Source organism: Colossoma macropomum, unplaced genomic scaffold (assembly GCF_904425465.1).
Source record: "Colossoma macropomum unplaced genomic scaffold, Colossoma_macropomum, whole genome shotgun sequence".
Taxonomy (NCBI): domain Eukaryota; kingdom Metazoa; phylum Chordata; class Actinopteri; order Characiformes; family Serrasalmidae; genus Colossoma; species Colossoma macropomum.
Genome location: NW_023494800.1, coordinates 4,708,044 through 4,734,387, shown reverse-complemented (window position 1 = coordinate 4,734,387; position 26,344 = coordinate 4,708,044). Strand labels below are relative to the sequence as shown.

The window sequence follows — 26,344 nt, the reverse complement described above, 5'->3', positions numbered from 1 at the left end:
ACCTCGGACTCCACAGCGTTCAACTGTCTACAGGTGTCTGCAGAGGCGCAACTCAATAGCTCAACACAGAAAATGAGCATTTATGACTTATGGTGTTATACTTATGGTATAACATTAAAGTTATTAGTATGGCAATGGTTATTAAGCCTTAGGCTGGCTTTACATGGTGACATTCATGCAACTTTAGTTGCTTGAAACCTGCATGAAACTTAATTGCACTTAAGTTGTATAATGTAAAGCGTCCCGCAACTCACTTGAAACTCAGGTGCCAAGTGTCTTAACCTTGTGGAATAAGTTTCATGAAACAGACAATCAAAACGCTAAAAAAGCGTCACGAGATCACGTCGAATGACATAATGTAAAACAGACGGATGAGGGGAGAGTGAGATGGGCTCCTCGATGAACTTGTTATGCTTCTAGGACAGAATCAGTAACACATCAAGTAGGCTATAACTGTGATGGTTATTAAACATTTATTTCCGAAGGTTTTCCATATATGCAACAGATAAAAAGTGAAATATACAGTAGAACAAAAGACAGTAGTGCAAGACTGTTTGCTTTTAAATGTAGTTAAGTATCTGAATTAAAATGATGGCAACATGTATTATTTTGATTAAAAAGTTCTACTAAGTTGGACTATGTGACTGCAGACATATTAGCAACCACCTGGGTTAGGGATTCCACAGCAACGGCCCAGCAACACCTTAAGAACCCTCTGGAATAACATAGCAATGGCCTAGCAACACCTTAGTAAGCACCTGGGATTCCATAGCAATGTCCTAGCAACACTTTAGCAACCACCTGGGATACCACAGCAATAGCCCAGTAACACTTTAGTAACCACCTGGGATTCCATAGCAATGACCTAGCAACACCTTAGCAACCACCTGGGATACCATAGCAATGGCCTAGCAACACCTTAGCAACCTCCTGAATACCATACCAAGAGCCTAACAACACCTTAGCAACCGCCTGGGATACCATAGCAATGACCTAGCAACACCTTAGCAACCACCTGGAATACCACAGCAATGACCTTAACAACCACCTGGGATTCCATAGCAATGGCCTAGCAACACCTTAACAACCCTTTGGATACCATACCACCAGCCTAATAACACCTTAGCAACTACCTGGGATACCATACCAACAGATTAACAACACCTTAGCAAACACCTGGAATACCATAGCAATGACCTAGCAACACCTGAACAACCCCCTGGATACCACAGCAACAGCCTAACAACACCTTAGCGACCACCTGGAATACCACAGCAACAGCCTAACAACACCTTAGCGACCACCTGGAATACCATAGCAATGACCCAGCAAAACCTTAACAACCCCCTGGATACCACAGCAACAGCCTAACAACACCTTAGCGACCACCTGGAATACCATAGCAATGACCCAGCAAAACCTTAACAACCCCCTGGATACCATAGCAACAGCTTAACAACACCTTAGCAACCACCTGGATACCATAGCAACAGCCCAGCAACATCCCAACTGGGATTCCATAGCAATGTTTTAGCAACACCTTAACTGGGATTCCACAGCAGCACCTTCGTCAAGCCAGCTTTAGGTTTTGAAGCACTTTCTAACTGACTAGTCTTAAAATCTGAATCAAATGCGTAGAACAGTGGCCGTAACTCTAGACCTCTGAGGGTTAATAGACACCTGGTGAACGTTTGATCTCCGACACCCCAATTTCAAAGTCATGTCTCTGCCCTGCAGTTTAGAAACAGTGCTTTGAAAATCTCCATCACATTCTTCATGCTCTCTTTTATCAGGTTTCATTTCAAAGGCAGCACAACATGTAATGCTTGTGTAAACTGAATATTTGGAAGACATAATATTAAAACAGCTAACAGCCCACTCAGCTGATAGAACGATTAATCTTGAAAAACGCTAAACATCATCCAAAAATAACCTATATTATAAAGCCAAGCAGTTAATTGGTCTACATCTAGGTTAGACTGACAGAGAAAACGCTGCGCAGGAAAGTGATTACAGTGCTAAGCATAGAACTGTGACATCCTGATAAAAATAAATTTACTGCGCACATTCAAGGCTCTCAAATTTGCGCCTCCACTTGGCATTTATTACATATTTCAATTAGCAATTTTGCTGTCATGACACGACAGAAAAAACTGACTCCAAACAAAAGATGTAATCTAAACTCTGGAGCAGCTGTTTCCAGCTGCAGTTGGCTTGACGCTCCTCATTTTGCCCCCTAATTTGCGACTATATTCGGACAAAAAGAAGATTACAACACAGATACCACTTAAATAGCCTGACAACAAAGCCACAAGGCTCCTGCGGCACCTTTAGATGTACTAATGGTGCTTTCAACATGCAAAACAAAAGAACTTGTTCCTTCTTCCTCCTGTTAAAGCACAGAAGGTCAGAGTGTCTCACTCTCATATTTCCTGTAGGGTCTGACTGATATGAAAAGAGACCAATACTGATACCAATGTAATTCTGATAACCAATAATGCCAGCCGATATTAATTAATATAGGCAAAAATTATTACACAGCTTGCCTAACAAAAAGCAAAGAGAGAGATTTAAAGCCGAACTTCGATAATTTAGAGATGAATGGACTTATTTCCGTTTATTAGCATTCCAGCTGGTTTCCTGACATGTTTAATAGAACAGCGTTTTAGGGCCACTGTTAATAAAAATAAAAATACTAGACTTTGAGAATTAAGTCGTAATATTCCGAGAAAAAAGCCGTAATATTTCGAGAAACAAATCGTATTATTTTGAAAAAAAGTCATAATATTTAGAGAAAAAGGTGAGATGAAGCCCTGATAGCCGTGTAGACGACCCAGCCTGAGATTCTCCTTCAACAACACAGACAGACAGTTTCCTCCGAGTCCGTCTGACTCTTTATTCTAGATAAACACGGTTTCCTGCTCAGCTGTTTCAGCCGGTTCTTATACTAATAACAGGCTGGTGCTGATGAGCAGGAGAGACAGGGAGACTGAGTGTTTCTTTATGGGTGAATCGATATGAAAGTAGAACTCCACCAACTCAACGCCCCTCATTTAACACGAGGAGGTGCTGCCTTCCCTTTGCAAACCCTTTGGCCACAATATGGCGACCTTTCCTGGTATTAATGCCACTTTAATGTTGTAATTATAAATTTTTTTTCATGAAATATTACGACTTTTTTTTTTCTTGAAATAGTAGGACTTTTTCTTGAAATATTACGACTTTGAGAGAAATTGTTCTACGTTTGTGGAAAAGTTTCCCACCAGAGATGTGAGAAAAGCGGCTATAGCTGAGCTGAAGCTTAAAGCAGAACAAAGTGAGTCTGCATTTCATTTATATTTTTTAGGCTATACTAGTACATTAACACATACTGAGACATATTTACAGCCAAGATGGTGATACGTTACTTAATAAATGGACACAAAATGTTGTGGATTTGATTTTTGTTGAAAGAACACAATGGCTCTCCTTAACATTTGGGTTGTGACCCCTGTCTTAACCGATATTGAAAATGTGACACGCCCTACACTTAATAAGAAACACCAAACACTTTCAGATTATACTCTAGGGCGCACGTGTCAGACTCCAGTCCTTGCAGGCCAAAACTCTGCGGACTTCAGGACACTGCCTCGTTAAACACACCTGATTCAGCTCATCAGCTAATAAGCGAGGCCTTCATGAACTGAATTCAGAGCATTAGATGAGGGTAAACACTTATCTCTGCGGCACTTTGGCCTGGAAGTTTCCCAGTTTGACATGCCTGCTGTAAGGTGATGTAGTCGGATATCGCTGATGATTGACAAGTAACCTGATGACGATTCTTAAAAGGTGATAATCATGTTGAGCATCTGACAGAACTAGACAGAACTAATTTACTGTTAAACACCTTGCTAAATATGCTGTGAAACTGGGGATCACGCTCCTTTAAGACAAGAGAGAAGAGAGAGACGTTTGTTAAGAAGTTGCATGTTAGTTCTTTCTGCTATGCCCTGTAATGCTAGCTTTACCTGCCGCATGGCTCTCTTTATCTTCTACTTACTTTACTTTATGTAAAATTACTCTAGCTTGAGTGCTAGAACTAAAAAAATAAAGGACAACATGCTTTGCAACTTTAATTTGCTTCACTGTGACTCGCTGAAAACAACTCTGCGAAAACAACCAAGCTGAAGTGACTGGGTTTTACCTTAGAGCAGCTAGCTTTAGCCCTGGCACCCTTACAAGTAGAGAAAGCTCCTCCAATCCCTGTCTATAGCTGGGAAACAGGATCAGTAAGATGGTAACACATAATTTTAAATACTATGTACATATAATTTTAAATATTCTTTTATTATTAAAACATTTGGTTATTATTGAACCTTTAAAAGCTGTTATTGTGAAAACCTGGTTTTCCAAAGGCATCTATAACTGAATTCCAAAGAGACTTTGCTGTAACAATAGAAAACACCTCACTCTTTTAAGATGGGCAGTTGTGGGCTGGAGGTAAGGGAACCGGCCATGTAACCCGAAGGTTGCTGGTTCGATCCCCTGAGCTGACAGGACATGACTGAAATGCCCTTGAGCAAGGCGCTGCCCACTGCTCTGGGCAAGTGTGCTTTCACTAGTATGTGGTGTTTCACCGCACAGACGGGCTAAATGCAGAGGTGAATTAATCCCCCATTGTGGGATTAATAAAGGGTAACCTTAACTTTTAGCGTAAAGCACGTGGGCATGGGTTTGGAAAGCACTTGCAGTTTGAAGTTTCTCCAGCGAGGAGCGCTGTTAGCGTGCAACTGGTCATGATTTTTATGACAGGACCATGACTGCTCATGATATTTTTAGATAGATTTTTTTTAGGTAAAATATGTTCACAAATCAACCTGTAATAATTTCTCAGGACTTTATATCAAAATAGACATGGCAGGAAACATTGAGGCACAGACTGTTATGTCTACATTCCGTAGCCAACAGAAGTGAAAGAAATATTTAATAAGTATTTTGGTAAAGTGAATGCTGCCTTGGTGTTAACATATCATTGCAATTCCCACAGAAGCCTTATCAAAGCATCATCATAGCAGCGACCTTTAGATGAAAAGATATCAAATGTGATATTTCAGTTCAGCTTGGTTTCACACGTGGCATTTTTTCCAGTAAGACAGACAGTGGTCTCCCCACTACAGGCTGCTGAGTCAGGCTGTAAATATTGAACATGTCTAATATTTATGATTTGAAATCAGAGCGGCCGCAACTTACTGTGAATAGATCAGAAAAATTGAAATTATAAAGACTGGATTATAAACACTCCACACCACAGAATAATCTGGAAAGATAATCGGTAAATCGGTTAAGATCAGCCTGAATCGAAACATTTTTACCCTCAAAATTTCAGTCTCAAATCGGTGGGGATTATATGGGGATTAGACAAGCATTTGGTATTTCTTTACAGAACAGTGTATGTTCTATATATGCAATCCAGTTTTAATAATTCCAATAATTTCTCTAATCTATTCATAGCTCTGATTTCAAATCATAAATATTAAACATGTTCAATATTTACAGCCTGACTCAGCAGCCTGTAGTGGGGAGAACACCGTCTGTCTTATTGGAAACAATGTCATATGTGCAAATCACCCATGCCATGTACACTAATGCACCCCCATACCATCATGGATGCTGGCTTTTGAACTATGCACTGATAACAAGCTGGATGGTCCCTCTATTCTTCTGCCAGGAGGAGCCGGCGCCCATGATTTCCGAAAAGATCGTCAAATTTTGATTTGTTGGACCATACGACACATTTCGACTTCCTTAGTTCATCTTAAATGAGCTCAGGCCCAGAGAAGGCGGCAGTGTTTCTGCATCCTGTTAATATATGCTTTCTTTTTTGCATGATACAGCTTTCACTTGCATTAGTGTATGCAATTACAAACTTACGAAAGACAAGGTTTTCAGAAGTGTTCCTGAGCCCAAACAGTTATTTCCACTACAGAATCATGTCTGTTTTTAATGCAGTGCCACCTGAGGGCCCAAAGATCATGGCCTAATGGTTTTAGGCCTTGTCCCTTCTCTAGATTCTCTGAATCTTTTAATGATGTTATGGACCGTAAATGATCAAATCCCCAAATTCGTTGATATTTTAGATTGTGAAATGTTACTATTGCCCATGCAGAGTGTGTTTCACCACTTTCACAGAGTGGTGAACCCCTCCCCATCTTTATTTCTGAAAGACTCAGCCTCTCTGGGATTTTATATGGCAATAATATTATCACCTATTGCCAATGAACCTAATTAGCCGTGAGATATTCCACCATGTGTTGTTTTTTAGCATTACACAACTTTATCAGTCTTTTGTTGCCCCGTCCCAACTTTTTTAAAACATGTTGCTGGCATCAAATTCAAAATAGGCATATATTTTTCTAAAAACTTTACAAAAAACTCTCAGTTTGAGGATTTGGTATGTTGTGTTTGTACTATGTTCAATTAAACAGGGTTTAAATGATTTTCCCATCACTGCATTCTGTTTTAGTTGCATTTTGCACAGCGTCCCAACTCTTTTGGAAACAAGGTTGTAATTAAATATGAAATTAATAACTGCAAGATTGCCAGGCAGCATAAATCTATAGCCCAGTTTGCTTAAATGTGCTTAAAATTCCCCCACAAGAAGCAGCAACCTTCTAACTTGACTGCAGTTTGGTTGGAAGCTCAATTTGGCAGAAAAATGTGGACCTGGCAACCCTGGCGGTAGGCACACGCACCAAACACTCCACAGCATATCCGATGAAAAGCGAAAGTGACCTATTCTACAAAAACACCACTTCTGTAGGTGTGCCTGCTCTGCCCTGATTGTAACTACATTAACTCCCATAGTGTGTAAATGTCACATATGGATGGAAAGAAACTATCGATAATAGACATTTTGAGTGATATAAAACGCATCCAAAGGCAATGAAAAGGGGGGGGGGTGGTCATTTTCATTGTTTTTGCCATGTTTTTTACCAGGCTGATGGCATAAGCACTTTCAACTGAAAGATTCCTTAAACTTAAACACCGTTTTATTGACCAGGCCTCAGCAAGAAAAACTTTAACGAAATGCCAGACACTTAAAACTTTAAATGCCTGGTGTTTCACTTCAATTCGGCCAAGAGATAAATCTGCACAGAGCTTCTTCAGTTCCAGAGGTATGAGATGGAAAAAAGAGAGCGAGGAAGGAGAGCGAGAGAGGTGTAATTGGCTGACTCAGACCTCATTAAGAGCCGGTGAGGGCTTTTTTTTCTGGGACAGAGCCATTGTAGACCGCTTAGGGACCTTTCCTTCTCGCTCTCTCTCTCTCTCTCTCTCTCTCTCTCTTTCCTGCACTCCCACCCTCTCCTTCTCTCTCTGGGGGAAGAGTACTCTGTCCCTCTGTGTTAATTAAGTTAGCAGAATGGGGATTTGCCAGATGTTATTTAACACTGGGAATCCATCCATCAGACAATGGCCCGGTGCTTCCTTTCCTACTAACCAAACATGACCACACCATTAATCAGAATAGAAAAAAAACTGAGATGATACCAGACAGCAACGTATTTGTTTTTTACAGTTCATAAAGAAGGCAAAGATCAGCATCCAATAGTGAGCCACAATTGCATTTAGCACCACTACGGCTGTGGAAAACCCCTGGAAGGGAGCTGATACTGAATCAGCGTTTTTATTATGGGCCCAAGCCTCGTATATTCAAGGTAATGTAAAGGGCTTGTGTGGGTCTGAGCGATATCTAAAAATAATTAGCACAGTATTTTCTTATTAAGAAATCAGGTATTTTAATTATATACTCCACCCTACAGCACCTCCCAAACACCCCACTAACAGACACATTGTCCACTTTGTAGTTCTACAGTTACAGACTGTAGTCCATCTGTTTCTCTGCATACTTTGTTAGCCCCCTTTTACCTTGTTCTGCAGTGGTCAGGACCCCCATGGACCCTCACAGAGCAGGTACTGTTTGGGTGGTGGGTCATTCTCAGCACTGCAGTAACACTGATGTGGTGGTGGTGGGTTAGTGTGTGTTGTGCTGGTACGAGTGGATCAGACACAGCAGTGCTGCTGGAGTTTTTAAACACTGTGTCCACTCACTGTCCACTCTATTCTTGTCACTCCTACCTTGTCAGTCCACCTTGTAGATGTAAAGTCAGAGACGATAGCTCATCTGCTGCTGCACAGTTTGTGTTGGTCATCCTCTAGTCCTTCATCAGTGGTCACAGGACGCTGCCCACAGGACGCTGTTGGCTGGATGTTTTTGGTTGGTGGACTATTCTCAGTCCAGCAGTGACACTGAGGTGTTTAAAAACTCCAGCAGCACTGCTGTGTCTGATCCACTCAGACCAGCGCAACACTAATACACCACCACCACCACATCAGTGTTACTACAGTGCTGAGAATGCCTGATCGGTGTACTTTCTATGCTTTCTTCAGCTTATCTTTTTAGAATTAACTAAATTAATGAACATCTTTAATTTGCATTTAGCACCACTACGGCTGTGGAAAATCCCTGGGAGAGTGGAGTTTTGTATTAAATAATAAAATGTTGAGTAACTAAACAGCTTTTAGTAACTATTTTATCTCGTTTTGAAAGTTGAAACTACACACAGGTGCATTGGTGAGCTCCTGCTGGTGTGGGTTTCTTCTCTTTAAATGACACATATAAAAGAAAGTTTCTTGCTTATATCGCCCCCTTGTGGAGACACTTTAGGCTGCCAAACATGCATGAGTGAAAAGGTGAGTTCCAAAGCCGCATCCACGTGTCTTACATATACAAAAATGAGGTGTTTTCTGTCGTTATAGCAGAGGCAATCTGGATGCCTTTGGGAAACCATGAAGTATTATTTTTTCAGGGGTTTATAAGTCATTTAAACCATCAGAACACTTTTTTCTTAGATGCTATGTTGCACTCTGGAGAAACCTGTAAATTTGTAGCAAAATTGCTCTACCATAGCCTAACAGATTATTAATGCCCTGTAGTAATCTAACAGTAAAAAGAAAGTAATTATTCATTATTATTTAAAAATATTTAATCTATATTGATTTAATATCATTTAGTAAGCTTTTTAAATGCAAATTTGTCCTCTGCCAACAATCTTTCCAAATACTTTTCGATTAAAAATTATGATTATCTTTGAAGCATTGTCATTGGCTTACTTCATTCATCGCCTCACTGCCCAGACATGGGCTAGGGGTGGGTAATATGGCAAAAGTATAAAAACACAATATCATACTACTAAAATATATTTTCATAATATATAACAATATTTCATTTTTCTGAGCTTTGATAACCTCAATCAGACACAATGCACCAGCAAAACGATCATGCCACATGTTAAAAATAGCACAATTTTTAATCAGTACATACTGTAAACCACTACGTCCTTTACACAGGACCGATCATTGTTCTTGGACTCCCTATAGTGAAACATGCAGTTGGCCAGTGTCCTTTAAGTTACTGATGATATCAATGGTCAGAAAAGCATATTATGATGTAATTTATCAGGATAACTATTTCATACTGTCATACCACTGACCCCTTAATAGGAAATCAGCTATAAATAATCCAATTCGGATTGGATTAGTTTACAAGTAGGGTGTCTGTAATAACATTTTAACATGTCTCACGTCGTTCGGATGGCAATAGAATCACCACAGGATGATCAGATTTCTAGTGGGTTGTATTTTCATCGAACCCAGATGTTTGCGTCTCATGCAATGCTGATTTCGTGCACGCAAAGTAATGCTTTATACTTGGAACTACAATTAAAATCGCTCTTTTAATCAGCATGCAGGCCCTCGCTTTTCACTGTGACTTTGTTTTGTTTGTCCATCTTCTAGAACCAGATGCATCTTTAAAATTAGATTCAGAAACCTGACCATGGGCAAATCCAGAGCACCTAAGGTGGGGGATGAAGCAAGAACTGGCAAAGACTAGAGAATCTGTTGCAAAGCAAAAACAAATTAATAAGCAAAATGTAAAGCAAATAAATCACAATTCCAGCCAGAAAACAAGTAAGAATACAGAAAAAATGAGCACCACCACTGAATTTGTTTTGCTGACAAACTGACACACATTAGCTCATTACAGGGACAGTTGGCCTGGAGCGACAACATTTGCCTTTCTCGAGGGGACGGGGCAGCAGCCAATAGTTGGCAGTGAACCCATAATGACACCTTGAATAGCAGCCAAGATTCCTGGCCACTAAAGCTACCGACACCACAACAGGAGTACGATAAATACACTGAAACAAATTAGTGCTTCGGTTCAAATGTATACGTCACTTGAATGGGAATAAAAAAATACAACCCCATTTCCAAAAAGCAAAATGTAAATAAAAACGAAATGCAATGATGTGCACATCATTTAAACCCTATATTACATTGAAAACAGTACAAAGACAACATATCAGATGTTGAAACAGAGAAATTTTATTGTTTTTTGAAAAATATTTGCCCATTTTGAATTTGATGCCAACAACACGTTGCAAAGAATTTGGGACGGGGCAACAAAAGGCTGGTAAAGTTCTGTAATGCTTAAAAAAACACTTTGAGGTTGATTGGCAACAGGTCAGTAACATGATTGGGAATAAACAGAGCATCCCAGAGAGGCTGAGTCTTTCAGAAGTAAAGATGAGGAGGGGTTCACCACTCTGTGAAAGATTGTGCAGGCATAAAAATATAAACTGCGTAACATAAAATAGCAAAGAACTTTTCATCATGTACAGTACATAATATCATTAAAAGATTCAGAGAATCTGGAGAAATGTATGTAAGGGAAAAGGCCAAAAACCAGTATTTTCTGGCCGTGATCTTTGGGCCCTCAGGCGCCACTGCATTAAAAACAGACATGATTCTGTAGTGGAAATCACTGCATGGACTCAGAAACACTTCTGAAAACTACTGTCTACGAAAACAGTTTGTCACTGCATCCACAAATGCAAGGTAAAACTCAAAAACGCAAAGAAGAAACTCTATATAAACACGATTCAGAAATGCTGCCACCTTCTCTGGGTCAGAGCTCATTTAAAATGGACGGAGGGGAAGTGGAAAAGTGTCCTGTTGTCCGACGAATCAACATTTAAAATTTTTTTTGGAAATCATGGACACTGTGTCCTCCCGGCTAAAGATCACTCAGCTTGTTATCAGTGCACAGTTCAAAAGCCGGTATTCACGACGGTACAGGGGTGCATTAGTGGCATGGGTGACAAATCAAATTTAAAATGGGCATATATTTTTCAAAAAACAAAATAAAATTTCTCAGTTTCAACATTTGATATGTTGTCTTTGTAGTATTTTCCTTTAAAAACATGGTTTACATGATTTGCATATCATCGCATTCTATTTTTATTTACATTTTGCACAGCTTTCCAGCTTTTTTGGAAATGGGGTTGTATTACAACAGCACAGTCACGGTCAAAAACAGTCTCTCACATTGAAAACAATGAAACAAGGCCGCAAAAAGCCTAATATAATGTTAGCCGTTTCCTTTATTTGGCCACCCATTTGTACATTCATTGATGCAGGCATATGACACAATTCACAGCACTGAATAAAAGCAGGAATGTTCACTGTAAGCAAATAGAGCAGTAATAGATGATGTGAGTGGCCTTGATTTGCATGATTGGTAAAAGACTCTTCTATGCGTGTAGAGCATGAACACTGAGCGACAAAAGGTCCTGAGTCACTTTGCAAAAGAAATTGGCTCGTTATCTTATCGCATCAGCAGTTTTCACAGTCTCTCTTTTTCTCTCGGTTACACAGCACCGCTCTGTCTGCTCTGTGTTTGCATAAAACAGTCTGTCCGAGGGGAAAGTAATTCCACACTGCCCACAAATGAACTCTTTATTAGCGTGTGGCTGGCCAGCACTTAACCGTTTAAGTGCTGGCCACTGTTCCACTCCACTTCACTGAAGTTAGCAATTGCCCTTTCACACTAATCCAGGACAAGCACTCGCTGTCAGAAACTCAACTTAAACAATTAGAGCCACAGAACTGGCCTCTAACTTCTGCTTCTACCAATATGAGAGCTAAATTAACTGAGAAGGAGCTACAGTTAATAGAGCGGCCTTTATTACACTTAACTACAGTTTTATCACTTTGTTATGCTTTTCTTATTTTTTAGGGAAGTTCTTATTGGGCCTCATTCACCACTATCTTCTTAAGTTGTTCCTTAAATTTGTTCTTGGTCCAATAAAAGGCCCAATCCCATTTCAGCCCTCGCCCCTGCCACTTAGCCCTTAGCCCTCTGTTTTGTGCGTTCAGGTCTAGGGGTAGGGTGTCCCAATTCTTGTTGAGATAGAAGGATAGGGTGAAGTGTTGGGGCTACATGACCCAGGAGGTGACGGAGGTTTTTCAGAGGCTCCAAACAGAGTGTTATAAAAAAAAGAAAAACCGGCAAGATGGCTGAACAAGCGACCAAAGAAACCCACAAATGTGGGTTAAAACTTATGATAACCTTTGTATTATCTTAGTTTAATGTTGTTTCAGTGTATTATGGTCGTTTTCTTCATAACAAGCATTAAAAAACGCTAACTGTATGCTGATGTCTCAGTAGCTAGCTGGCTAAATTACCCGTTCCACCTTAAATAGTCCAGCAGTTCTGACGACTGAAGTGCAAGAATGTAGCTGTTGCTCCATTTAAGGTGGAACGGGAAAATTCAAACAAGAAGCTTGTGAATATCTGACTTCAGCTTCATATCACTGAAAAATTTGGGGTGGGTGATAATAAATAATTGCCCCCCTTTTTAAAGGCATATGATGCCCTAAATGTAACTAAAGCCCAGCAGTGAGGAGCTGAACTTTACCCTCCTCTGCTGTCACTGCAGACTGGCAGGGTCGCCAACAGAGCAGCGCTAGTAGCTGTTAATGAAGTAATGCTCTTTTTATTTGAGGGTCCCATTTCAGAGAGGAAGATTTCAACCACTACCCCTTGTGACTCAGTTCCAAGGGGTTAGGGCGACACTCAAAAACATGGGGTAAGGGTAAAAAGAAGAAATGGGTTTGGGCCAAAATGTCCATCAACTTGAACAGGCCACATTTTATGTTTTATGTTTTTTCTCAATATGTTAAATTTAGCAAATAAACAGTAATGGTGCATTAAAATGTGCAGATGTGTGTTCTCTGTAGAAAAGGTGTAAAATTATTTTTATTGGAAAATCAATTTTTTGGCCAAAATAAAATTCTTAGGCTGTTTTCTCAAGTACAAAAAAGCTTTGTGTGTTGTTTTTACAGTACACATTCCACCACCACTTGTGTATTTACTGTGTCTTTAAAAAATGAATCTGAATCGAACCAAATTACTCAAATTGAATGTAATGAAGTCTGAAATTTCACACTACACTGAATCCTTTCTCTGAAAATCGTAATCGAATCACATCTTTCTGAGGTCAGAGATTTAGAGACCCAGTGCTTAAAGTCAAAGCTTATCTGGCAATGCCACTGTTAACAGACACTGTTTAAAGTATAATAAAGGAGCCCAAACGAGAATTTTTCATTCAAATTATCATTGAAAGTCTTTTTAAAAATACCAAAAACCCTGCACAAAGCACAGAGGCTGAACGGTCACTGCTGCTGGACAGCATGGAGTTCGCTTTACTCTGGCACGAAAAGAAGCGAAAAAAAAAAACCTAGCTGCCTGATCTCCATGGCAACAGTCACATGACAGCTGACTTGGTTGAGTGATGAGTATTCAGTCTAATCACGTCTTCTTCCCTCCCCTCCATCAGCCAATCAGAACACAGGGCTTCTCTAACAGTCACTCTCAGTAAAGCTGTGCTGCCAAAGGCCACATTTCCTACTGCTGCTGACCTTAGACACACACAGTACTGTGTGAAAGTCTGACCCATGCAAAGACCATTAATCACAGCAGTAGCCTGTTTATGTCGGCATAAATACTATATATCATTAAAATAAATACAAAATAACATAAATACAGTAAAACGTGACAACAATTTCTTGTTTTTAAGAAGGTTGTTGATGTTATAAGAACACAGATTTGGTACCAGACTTTACCTCGACGCCCCCAACTATCGCATAGATTTGTTCAATTCCATCTGATTTAATTTAATGATGAATTGATTAGCCAAACCATGTGCTGAATGATATCTACACAGTACTGAGTTGCCACCAAGGGAGGTTTGGAAATGGTTAAATAAACACAATGACTCACATAAAATCTATGTATGTCATTGCGGTGGTGGTGTGTTAGTGTGTGTTGCGCTGGTCTGAGTGGATCAGACAGCAGTGCTGCTGGAGTTTTTAAACACTGTGTCCACTCACTGTCCACTCTATTAGACACTCCTACCTTGTCATTCCACCTTGTAGATGTAAAGTCATAGACAACTGCTGCACAGTTTGTGTTGGTCATCCTCTAGTCCTTCATCAGTGGTCACAGGACGCTGCCCACAGGACGCTGTTGGCTGGATATTTTTGGTTGGTGGACTATTCTCAGTCCAGCAGTGACACGGAGGTGTTTAAAAACTCCAGCAGCACTGCTGTGTCTGATCCACTCAGACCAGCGCAACACACACTAACACACCACCACCATGTCAGTGTTACTGCAGTGCTGAGAATGACCCACCACCCAAATAGTACCTGCTCTGTGAGGGTCCATGGGGGTCCTGACCACTGAAGAACAGGGTAAAAGGGGGCTAACAAAGTATGCAGAGAAACAGATGGACTACAGTCTGTAACTGTAGAACTACAAAGTGCACCTATATAGTAAGTGGAGCTGATAAGATGGACAATGAGCATAAAAACAAGGAGGTGGTCATAATGTTATGCCTGATCGGTGTATATGGTTTTCCTCAGTATGACAGTATGACATTCCGGACCATTTCCAAGACACCAAAACACACACGGGCAGCAGGTAACAGGCGGTTGCGCTGCCACTGTATTCCCTTCTCAACTCTTGATCTCTCTTAAGCTATTGACAGCTCTGAGTCTCTGGACACACAAACACTCAAACACTGTATACATGTCCAGATTCTCAGTGTACTAGCAGGCAACAGATTGACAGAGGGTAAGTCTCTCTCTCTCCCTCTCTCTAAAGCACACACACTCTGCTGTGTTAAATACCACACACAGGCTGAGGGTGAGAGAGCGTCCATCTGCTCACAGTGCAGACACAATCCGACCAATCAAATCCCTCTCCAGCTCCTCTTTCATTATGCTTCCTGAGCTACATCCCCCCCTATAGCCTATACACCACACAGCCCTGCTGTATACGAGAGCAGGACTTTAATCCCCGTCACCAGCACTAACACCACAACGCCAAGTCACTGTGCCTCAGTGTCCAGCTGCTGCTACATTCTTCCACTAACACACCAGACTGCAAATGGGTTTCAGTCAACAATGCAGGAACTCTAAAGAGACTGTATGTGCTTGTTTTTCTATTTTTTCAGGACTAAAATGTTTTGACTTTTGGCTGCTGCTTAGCGACGTCATCATTCAATCTACTTTTCGTCCGTAACACAGCTAGAAAGTTACATTTAATGTTGAAAAAAATCATAGAACCCATTAAAAGTGTCTGTTGGTTCCTGGTGGTTTTCAGTAATCGCTAATGGTATTCTGTGTTTTCCTGATGGGCTGATATCACAGTGTAAAAGATTCTGGTCGTAATCAGGTGTTTTGACTGATTCCACATACATTTGATCGTTTCCTAATGGCCTCTAATGGCAACCATCAAGCCAATTCCAGCTAGGAAGCAAAGCCAGCAGGTTTTATTCCTAACGGCCCTGCAAACACAGTTACACTGTGACCACGTCCTGTTTTGGTGCCCACAGCGTCGTCTGCTTGGTGCTTTTCTACATTGTCACAACGTTGAAATGTAATTCCTCAGAAAGTTATGAACGTTGTCTGACAACCTGCCAGAATCCTTAATGAGTTATATTTTAATCAACATTACAGTTTTTGATAACCGGTTCTAATGGTTTTCAGCGTGGCGTTTCAGCGTAGAGATTCAGTAGCCTTTTTGTTATTTCTGCGAATAAACCCGACATTAGTCTTATCGTTGTGGTAGGTTTTATTTTGAACGTTTCCATATTTGATTACCTTAATTATCAGTATTCAACGTTAATATACGTTCAGTGTAACTCTTGTTGCCCAGCAGCACGTGATTCACTGTTTTCCTCAACCGACAAAAACACTGTGGTGGCAGAGCAGCACTGACGTCATTAATAGGCTGGCGGTGTGTCAGGCTGAGAGTGCATGTCTGCAGCCAGACCCTTCATGACTTTGTAGGAAAAAAGTAGAGGAAAACAGGACTGACCTGCAGAACCATGAAAAAGCTCCTGACTTTATAAAGTACTTTTCACAAAAGCTCCAGGTTTCATTTTTTAAAACCAAAAACAAGGCAATTTTTACAGTTAATGAGGTTAAGATCAGGGTCAGGATCAGGACCACTGTAAATGCCCTTATTTTGCATTACTTTCCAATTTAACATTTAGTTTTATTACAAATTATATTAGCAGCAGAACAGCTTGTGTGAAAAGTAGAACCTTTGAAATTTTAACATGAATTTCATAACCTCTTAGTATCTGGTTCAGTGTGTCCCTCTTTAGCTTTAACCGCAGCGAGCGCTCAATCAGTTTGTGCATAAGCCTCTGATAAGCAGATCAGATCCACCTGAGAGTCTGAACACCAGCTTTGCTGGAAGAGATCAGATTAAGTAAAACTGACCTTTTTGTACAAAGTCCTTAACGTGGTCAATATATGAGCTGGAAACTTTTACTTGTTTTAATTTTTTCTAAAACAAAATGATTATAAAACATTCTGTTGTTTATTTCCAGGTTTAAATGGAAAATATACCAGATTTTCAATGTGGACGTTTGGATATGTATATATATATATATACATATATATATATATGTATATATATATATATATATATATGATTATTAAATATAAGTACTTACATTTATATTACATACGGGACGTCTTACGTATAGATACTCACATGGGGTTTAACAATAAAGAATATCGCATTACATCAAATTGTATCGCAACAAATCACTGTATTTTTGTATTGTGACTAGCTGTTAGCATGTTACCTTGTGGCTAATGTGCTGGCTTTGGACTAACATATTAGCTTGTGGCTAATGTGCTGGCTTTGGACTAACTTATTAGCTTGTGGCCAATGTGCTGGCTTTGGACTAACTTATTAGCTTGTGGCTAATGTGCTGGCTTTGGACTAACATATTAGCTTGTGGCTAATGTGCTGGCTTTGGACTAACATATTAGCTTGTGGCTAATGTGCTGGCTTTGGACTAACATATTAGCTTGTGGCTAATGTGTTGGCTTTGGACTAACATATTAGCTTGTGGCTAATGTGCTGGCTTTGGACTAACTTATTAGCTTGTGGCTAATGTGCTGGCTTTGGACTAACTTATTAGCTTGTGGCTAATGTGCTGGCTTTGGACTAACATATTAGCTTGTGGCTAATGTGTAGGCTTTGGACTAACAGACTGTGGCTAATGTGTTGGCACAGCTTGTGGCTATTGGGTCAGCTTGGGGCTAACATATCAGCTCGTGGCTCAGATCTCGTGTCTGCTTCCGAGTTAGAAACTGTCAAGAAAAAATGTGGAAGGAAAAAATGTTTACTATTATTTTTTATTGTTCTTATTTTTTCTGTACGTATTCTGCTGATGCTTTCAAGCACATCACTCCAGAAGCATCAGCTAATGTACTTACAGAGATACTACCAGTAGTAAACATAGTACGTAAGAGTCAATTTGTCAAATAAAAGATCAGTTATTTTATTCTTCAGTCAGCGGTGTCGATTATTTTCATCTTTAATGTGATCATAAAACTGTAATTACTCTAGTTATAAGGAACTGTACAATGCTGTGGTGTCTGTTGCCACTTAGCTTAACTCGTCTGCACGAGAGCTTATATGTGACAGTGTTTTCCAGGAGAGTTGAAGCTGTGTTGTCTGATGTGTGAAACCTGACGCTGTGATTTGAGGATGTCCTAAAATCTTCACCATAAACTGGAAGCGGCTTTATGTACAGCCGTGATATCAGCCGGCAGCACAGAGTGTGTTTAACCAGCTCAGCTCAGCAGCCGCGTTTCTTCAACAATCTCATCCGTGTTAGGTTCAATAAATGTGGTATTAAGCTAGAATATCACCCAGTTCGGTTGTGTTCATGTGTGCGAATACTGCGATTCTTTACTGTTATCACAGCACTTTGGTTTACCGTTACCAGGCACAGGCCCAGCTGCACATACACTCAAAAGCTTGCAAGCACAGGAGGACAAACACCTCCAATAGCTTTTGGTGACATCAGACAAACCCAGCTTGCTTTTATGCTTTAACCACTGCTGTTACATCATCGTTTATCTACCCAGTCTGTGCTGCGCGCACCATAAATGCAGAGAGGTGCAATTTCAGCTTGACAGCTAGTTTACATTCATTCATTATGTAAAGCTCGGCAGCCTCGGCTCTCGCTGCTCCGCTGCGCCCCAACTCACTGAAAGGGGCATATTTCAGATACAGCAACTATTTTTGGACTGCCTGCATGCTGCGTGGCTCCTAGTTGGACTCAACAAATGCGTTTTTCTTTATTGTCCTTCATTCAGTCCAAAGGCCTCTCCTTTTTTGCCTCGCTCTTTCAAATAAAGGATTTTGATGTAGTAGGTAAGTTTCACAACGTACTGTTCACTCCCCAGTCCATCTACGGAACCAAGGCAGCATCTCGTTTGAAATTCGCTGCTTTTGTGATGTCACAAAAACCAAAACATTTCCTCCTGTTGAGCTTACAGCAGTTCAGCCCTGCTACAAGGAATGTCTCAGACTGCTTTTTGAATGAAACACAATACAGGGCAGCCAATCAGAACACAGCATTTAATATGATCATATCACTGCTGTCGGAGGAAAACCTCGTATCTCTATTTTTATCGTTTTTCAGTTTTTGTCATAATTTGAAAATGCCTGTTACCCTTTATATTGTACGTAAATTTCATGATAATTGGACAAAAAGAAACGACCTAAAATGACTTGAAAAAATTGTTAAATTATGGCTACATTAAATTATGGCTAACGTCACTCTACAGCAGGGGTGTGTTAAAAGGGCCATATTAATGATCTCTAATAAGCTAATCTGTGGGCCGGCGGTGTTTTCATTTCATTTTTACTTAACATTTTGACCCAAAAGGGCCATTGTTTATTTAAAATATGTCAAAACTGCAACAGCAAAATTGGCATTGAATACCTATTAAAAAATTTTTTCAAACAAGTTTTTTAAAACTGCCTATTTGCTTGAATTCAGGCATCTTTTCTTTTTGTGTAACCGCTGGCCCATAGACTGCTGTTGAGGGAAGGGAGTCAGAACGTACACTACGTTGCAGTGGATGCTGGAGACTGTAGTGCATCTCAATGGGAAATGGGCTAATAGGAATAGAAAACTAAAATAATTTCATTTACATGTCTCAGTCTTAAAGAGACAGTGACAAAAGCTGCCTATTTAATTCTTAGGGGTAAAACAAGGTTGAAAAGTGGTCACACGAAAATGAATTAAGAGTTAGGACTGACCTAAAGACTTAAAATGAATTAAGACATTCTTTAAATAAACCTACACAAACGTCACAAGTGAATGTCGGGGAAAGAATGATAAAAAAGAAGGATATGGGCCTTTTAAGCATGAAGAAGTGATCGAGAGAACTCCAGCAAAGCGTAGAGACTGGGGTGCATGGCAAGACACTGACAAGACGCTTAGAGGGCAGTTTTTAAAAGTCACTAAGACGTAAGAGCAGAGCAGTTTGATGTGAACTGCCCTTTCCTAGAGAAACTTACAGAGCCAGAATTGTTCACACTGGTGGTAATAGGAACCAGACGTCTGAAGATTTTAATGCCTCTAAAAGCTCCCTCACAGTAAGTTATTACACAAAACGGCTATGATGTCGAACACTCTATTTTTTTTATTGTTTTGAGAAGATTTTGGCCTAAAACGTATTTTTAAAAGACATTCATGGTGGAGAGGAAAGTCTGGGCCTTTGTGGGCAAAAGAGAAACAAAAGAAAATAATTTTTTCAGATTTATTAGTATTTTACCATCATCAACATTACATATAAAAGCTCATAAGACACATGTAGGTTCACTGGTGGTTTGGATAGTAAATAAAATGGCTATATTTGTGTTGTAGTCATGGTGACCCCTGATTCCTATCACCACCACTGTAGAGAAATCTGAGTCTCCACAATCAACCATTTCACACCAAACCACTCTGAATGGCTGTTTACATCACAACCACTGAATTAAAACCTACCTTCTTAAACCGCAGGCTTATTTTTCAGTTATTAATCTTACTATCCAGTAATTACTATAAATTATTTGGTAACTACTGTGAAACTAATGTGTAAGGTATGTAGTTTTTAGAGTGAGGAATTGAAGTGTGGGCCCACATACAGGACTTCAACATTTGAAGGGTTAACTGACTCCTGTAAGTGAAGTTAAAAAACATTACAGTATATGACACTGTAGGTTGATTGTGATGCCATCAAGAAATAAAAAAACATAAAAACCGATAACGCATCACTGTTGTCGGAGGAAAACCTCATATCTCCAAAATTAAAACTTTACAGGAGAAGGAAAAAACCTACTTTACTTTTAATGTAAGTCAATGGAACCAGACTTTTTTTCAAGTCATTTTAGGTCATTTCTTTTTGTCCGTTCATCATGACATTTACAAACAATGTAAAAGGTACCAAGCATTTTCAAATTATGACAAGAACTGAAAAACATGGAGATACAAGGTTTTCTTCTGACAACAGCGATATGATCATATTAAATGCCTACTAAGACCTGAGAGATCATCTTTGTTAGTATGCAATGAATGCAAAACCCTTGAACCACTTCAACAGCACATCAGGGCCAAAGCATCCAAAAGAACTCAACACAATCAAGCCCACCATCACATTCACTTATTTAGCCACATGACGAGTCCATGTCTGCTGTATGAGAATGGCTGTTTTCTTTCTGTACTGCTCCTCATCGACAAGCCAGACAAATATGGCTAACGTCACTCGTCACTCTAAAGCAGGGGTGTCAAACTCAACAACCAAAAGGGCCATATTAAAAAATCTGAGCTAATCTGTGGGCCAGCTGTGTTTTTATTTCATATTTACTTAACGTTTTGACCCAAACGGGCCATCGTTTATTTAAAATATGCCAAAACTACAAAGAAATTTTAGGCAGTTTTTAAAACCGCCTATTTGTTTGAACTAGACTTCAGGCATCTTTTCTTTTTGTGTAACCGCTGACCCACAGATTGCTGTTGGGCAAAGGGGTCAGAACGCACACTACGTTGCAGTGCATGCTGGAGACTGTAGTACATCTCAGGGTGAAACAGGCTAATAAGAATAGAAAACTAAAATAATTTTGTTTACCATCATCAACATTACATATAAAAGCTCATAAGACTCGTGTAGGTCCACTGGTGGTTTGGATAGTAAATAAAATGTCTATATTTGTGTTGTAGTCATGGTGACCCCAGGTTCCTATCATCACCACTGTAAAGAAATCTGAGTCTCCACAATCAACCATTTCACACCAAACCACTCTGAATGACTGTTTATATCACTACCACTGAATTAAAACCTACCTTCTTAAACCGCAGGTTTATTTTTCAGTTATTAATCTTACTATTCAGTAATTACTACAAATTATTTGGTAACTACTATGAAACTAATGTGTAAGGTATGTAGTTTTTAGAGTGAGGAATTGAAGTGTGGGTCCACATACAGGACTTTTAAAGGGCTAACTGACTCCTGTAAGTGAAGTTAAAAAACATAACAGTATATAACACTGTATTATCATAGTGCATCTCAGGCTGACATGAGCCAGTAAGAATAAAAAACTAAAATAATTTCCTGGGCCGAAAAGGATCGTGTCACGGGCCTGACTTGGCCCGCAGGCCTTGTGTTTGACACACAGGCTCTAAAGGACAGAGTTCTTATGTCACCACATTCCCTCAGAGCAGCAAATCCTGTCCGAGAGCCTGGCACGTGTGCGAAAATAGTAAAAGCTGTACTTATTCATGTGTACATAAAGACGCAAGGCAGCGGCAAAAACCAAGTGAAGCAGAAATGCTATCATGTCTTTTGTGCTTTCGTCTTTTCTTGGAAATTATTTAAAGAGCTCACATCATGGAAAACCGATTTTTCCTCACTTTTCTAACACAGTAGTTTGACTCAGTATGTAAATATTGTTAAAAATTTCGAAATGTCCAAAAACAGCCTGTTTTGAATATGCATTGTATTTGTGATGCCACAAAACCCAGCTCGTTTACATGTATCCGCCTGTTGAACCTACAGCAGTTTAGCTCCGTCCGATTATACAGAAAGTATAAGGATGTTTTAGCCAGGACTGCTTTCTGAATGCAGTGCAGTTCAGGGCAGCCAATCAGAACAGAGGTCATTTTGTATTTTCGTATCAGTCTTAAAAGCAAAGTAACAAAAAATGTTAAATTATAAGAGACTTTATGAAATAGGAAAATGAATTATGACTGATTTTGGGTGCATAAACCCACAAGTGTCATAAGTGGACCTCAAAAAAATGTAGCACAAGGGCTTTTTGTTTATTTTTGACTGCATCTGGCCTTTCATTGGCTTAAGCGCTGCTCAGGTCATCCGAGTCCAGGAAAACATGAGAGAAGCTGCCACTGTATTCGACCGTCTCCTTGGCAGAGCGAGTTAGCTTCACATGCACCATATCCTTATGCAATATTACATGCAGTTAGCTGTCCATACATAATACATCACTTTGCAAACCAAAGGCTACACAGCCAAAACACTACACTTCCAAAACTGTGGCTTCTAGAGTGTGTTTGAATGGTTCTGTAAGACATAAGGTAACATCTATTTAACTAGGCATTGTTATATGTACAAAAGTGTCCACACAGCCCATCTAATGAGTGAATTCAGCCACTTTAAGGTGCACGCATTGCTGAAACAGGCATTCAGTTGTGCACACACAGCTATAATCCACACCGACCAAGAGAATGGGATGCTCTGGAGCAGCCACATATGAGCGTAAGGTCACCATGTCCAATACCAAGCATGGGCTAGAGGGGTATAAAGCCCCCAGCACTGGGCTGTGGAGCAGTGGAACTGTGTTCCCTGGAGTGATAGGGCTCCAATACCTTTGGGATGAATTGGAGTGATCCAAAACTCAGTACCCGACCTCACTAATGCTCAATCAAATCCTCACAGCAATGTTCCAACATCTAGTGTAAAGCCTTCCCAGAAGAGTAGAGGCTGTTACTGCAGCAAAGGGGGACAAACTCCCTACAAAAGGGGAATTCTGTTGATTTTTTGGAAAAAAATCATCATAATATAATCACTGAGATCAAAGTCATTCAGGGTGATTTGATGTGAAACAGAAAAATTGCTGACTCCGATTTCTTTGCTGCGGTGGTGAAACGGAACCAGGTGTTGAGATGTCTACAACACAAATACAGGCATTTTATTTACTACCCAAAAAGAGCAGTGAATCCACACGTATCTATTGAGTTTCTTTGAGTATAATGTTGGTAATAGCTAAACAAAATAAAATAAAATTTTAATTCAATCTTGAATTTCTTTTTAAGGGACTATTTTTTACCTTATATCACCCTGCGTGTATCCTTCCGCCATGAAGGGATTTTTAAAAAATTCTCAGAAAATAAAATCTTAGGCCAAAACCTCAAAACTTAAACCAATTTCTCAAACATCTGACAACATTTTTGGGACAATTTCCTTAATAACCTCCTATACGGGTGGATTTAGAGGCTTTGGACGTTTGGTTCCTATCACCACAGTGAAGAATTCTGGCATAATTCACATCAAACCATCCCAAATCATTTGGTTCACATTAAAGATTGGATGATGCAGTTTTGTTTGTTTTTAAATGGGCAGAATTCACCTTTACCCTCCCTAATTTCATAAGAAACGTTGGATGAGCAGGTGCAGACCTTTGGACACTAATTAGAAAACAACAGGGTTTTCCCAGTGTCCTGCTAACAGACCCATTGTGAGGTGGGGGGAGGCAGGTGGGTCCTACGGCTCGAAATGCCAAACCACAACCTATCTGGACCACACTTCTCTCCATAAGGCGGTCTTCGGTCAGAGGCCTAAGGCTGGGGAGCGACTGGTTTAGTCTCTCCGCCAAACGCAGACAGGCGTTATCTTTAGCACAAACCTCCAACACCACCGTGTCGTAGCGGTACATACCCCATTTTGGCTGGCTTATCGAGCAGTTCGTGGAAGCTGGGGGTCGTCGGCCGCCTTCCTGCCCCTCCAAAACAGCGGTGGTTCCGGTGCTGGAGTCCCTCCGCCTCAGTCCGACATGGCTTGCCGTTAAACGCGAGTGTTTATATGGAGGCTTGTGTCTTCAGAGCGACGTGTGGGCGCAGGATGGCCAAAGCAGATGCGCATGAAAGTTTCATTTTCCCCTCGTTGGAGAAATGTGGGCGCACAAATCACAGCTCAGAGCTGCGCGGACAGCACGGACAGCTCGTGCCCGTCCAGCGGCGGAGTGGCTGCTGCCCTTCCTCCCCCCCCCACCCTCTTTCTCTGATCTCCTCAGATGTCCACCGCGCTGGAACAGACATGCAGGACATGCAGGGTGGCGGTGCTCACTGACCAGCGGCGGTCCGTGCTCTGTCCTCTGCCGCTATTCACTCTGACACCACACCTCTCGCGAGCGGTGGGCCCGGCTGCGCGCGCTTATTCCTGGGCAGAGAAGTGATAGCGATACGGCGCGCGCTCATTCCACCATCATTTCACTTTGTATCATCATTTGTTCTCGTTGTGGTTATTAATGGAGGGTCTGCTGCTCTCGACGCGCCATCAGCGCCTACCAGCGCGCATCCTCACCGGACGAGGCGCAAAAGACGGCGGATGCTGGTTTATTATCTCCCCATAAAAACCAGCTCATTTCTCGCTGTCTCGTCCTTCCTTCAGCAGAGAGGAGCAGCGAGCATCGCCCCTGTCTGATACGGGAAGATAGACAGACAGACAGATAGATAACTAGGCCAGCCTGGGAGCCTCGTTTAATGTTATTTTCCTCTGTTCGTGGACCTGATATCCTTCCACGTCCTTCCCCGCAAGAATCCTCTTCTTTTTGCACCCGCTCTCCTCCCATTCATCTCCTCTCCATCCCCCCCCACCACCACCATCTCCCCGCCTTTCGCTGCTCGCTCGCCCACAGTATTAAACCGCTCGACGTCATCACGCCACCCCCCTCCCCCCACCACTGCCGCGCACGACGTCACCCCGCACTTTTGAAACCCTGACGTCATGGGCAATCAAAGTCTAACATCATTTCCGGCGGTTTGGTGACGTGGCACCCTATTAAAAAACATTTTTATTTAATGCCACCAGCCTTAAAATGCACCTTTCAGGTTGGAGATTTTCACCCAGGACCTTCTTTTCCCATGTCCATGTCCATGTTTGAGGTAGCAAGCATTTCCGAGACGTCCAAGCGAAAGAACGAAATGACAGAGACTGAAAAACTGAGAGAAACAAAGAGACGTACTTTCAAATCTAAACAAGAAGACCAACAAACGCACATACAATGCACGGCAAAGGCGAGGCAGGCCAAGAGAGGGGCCGAAATACACGGGACACAGCAAGATGCATCTGGGGCTAATGATTACAAGGCAGGGTTATAGATACCACACGGGTGAGGGGAGTAACTAAAGGGCGGAGCCAGGGAGGAGCAGGAAAACAAAAACAGAAGCACATGGTTTGACGCAAGAGGCAAGATAAACAAAGGCCGACACGGACAGAAACAGAGCAAGGACGTTACAACTGCATGTGTTTATCCTCCTGGGTCGCAGGGGGTGCTGAAGCCTATCTCAGTGCTCATTGGGCGGAAGGCAGGAAATACCCTGGACAGGTCACCAGTCCATCAGAGGACGGGCACACAGGCATACACATTCACACACCCTAGGGCCAGTTTAGCATTTCCAGTTTGCCTAACTGCATGTCTTTGGACTGTGGGAGGAAACCTATGCAGGAAACACACAAACGACCCCAGTCACCCGGCCGGGGAATCAAACCCAGGCCCTTCTTGCTATGAGGCAACAGCACCACCCACTGCACCCCCTTGCCATGTATTTAAAGTAAAAAAATAAAAAATCAAGAATAGGTGACTGTGCTGTCTGCGCTCAGAGCCCACAGCATTTGACGGCCGTGCCGAAGGAGCCTGAAAATGTATGAGGCATAATTATATAGTCGTACGCAGAAGTTTGAACACCTACAGTCGAATTACATGTTTAGTTGATTTCCTCAGTGAAAGTAAGTTAATGCATCCTTTACAAGGAATAGAGCACAGTTTCTATTTATGTGCACACTGGGAGGGAAAATAACA

General features: G+C 41.0%; 1 protein-coding gene across 1 annotated transcript in view; it reads right to left on the bottom strand.

Annotated features, from left to right (window-relative positions):
- Positions 1 to 25,510, bottom strand: part of LOC118820292 (homer protein homolog 1) — a 57,277-nt gene extending 31,767 nt beyond the window's left edge. The window contains exon 1 of the mRNA XM_036588576.1: positions 24,202 to 25,510. Coding sequence (XP_036444469.1) covers positions 24,202 to 24,206 — 5 coding nt within the window. The 5' untranslated portion in view covers positions 24,207 to 25,510. The remainder of the gene's footprint in view (positions 1 to 24,201) is intronic.
- Positions 25,511 to 26,344: the final 834 nt, after the last annotated feature.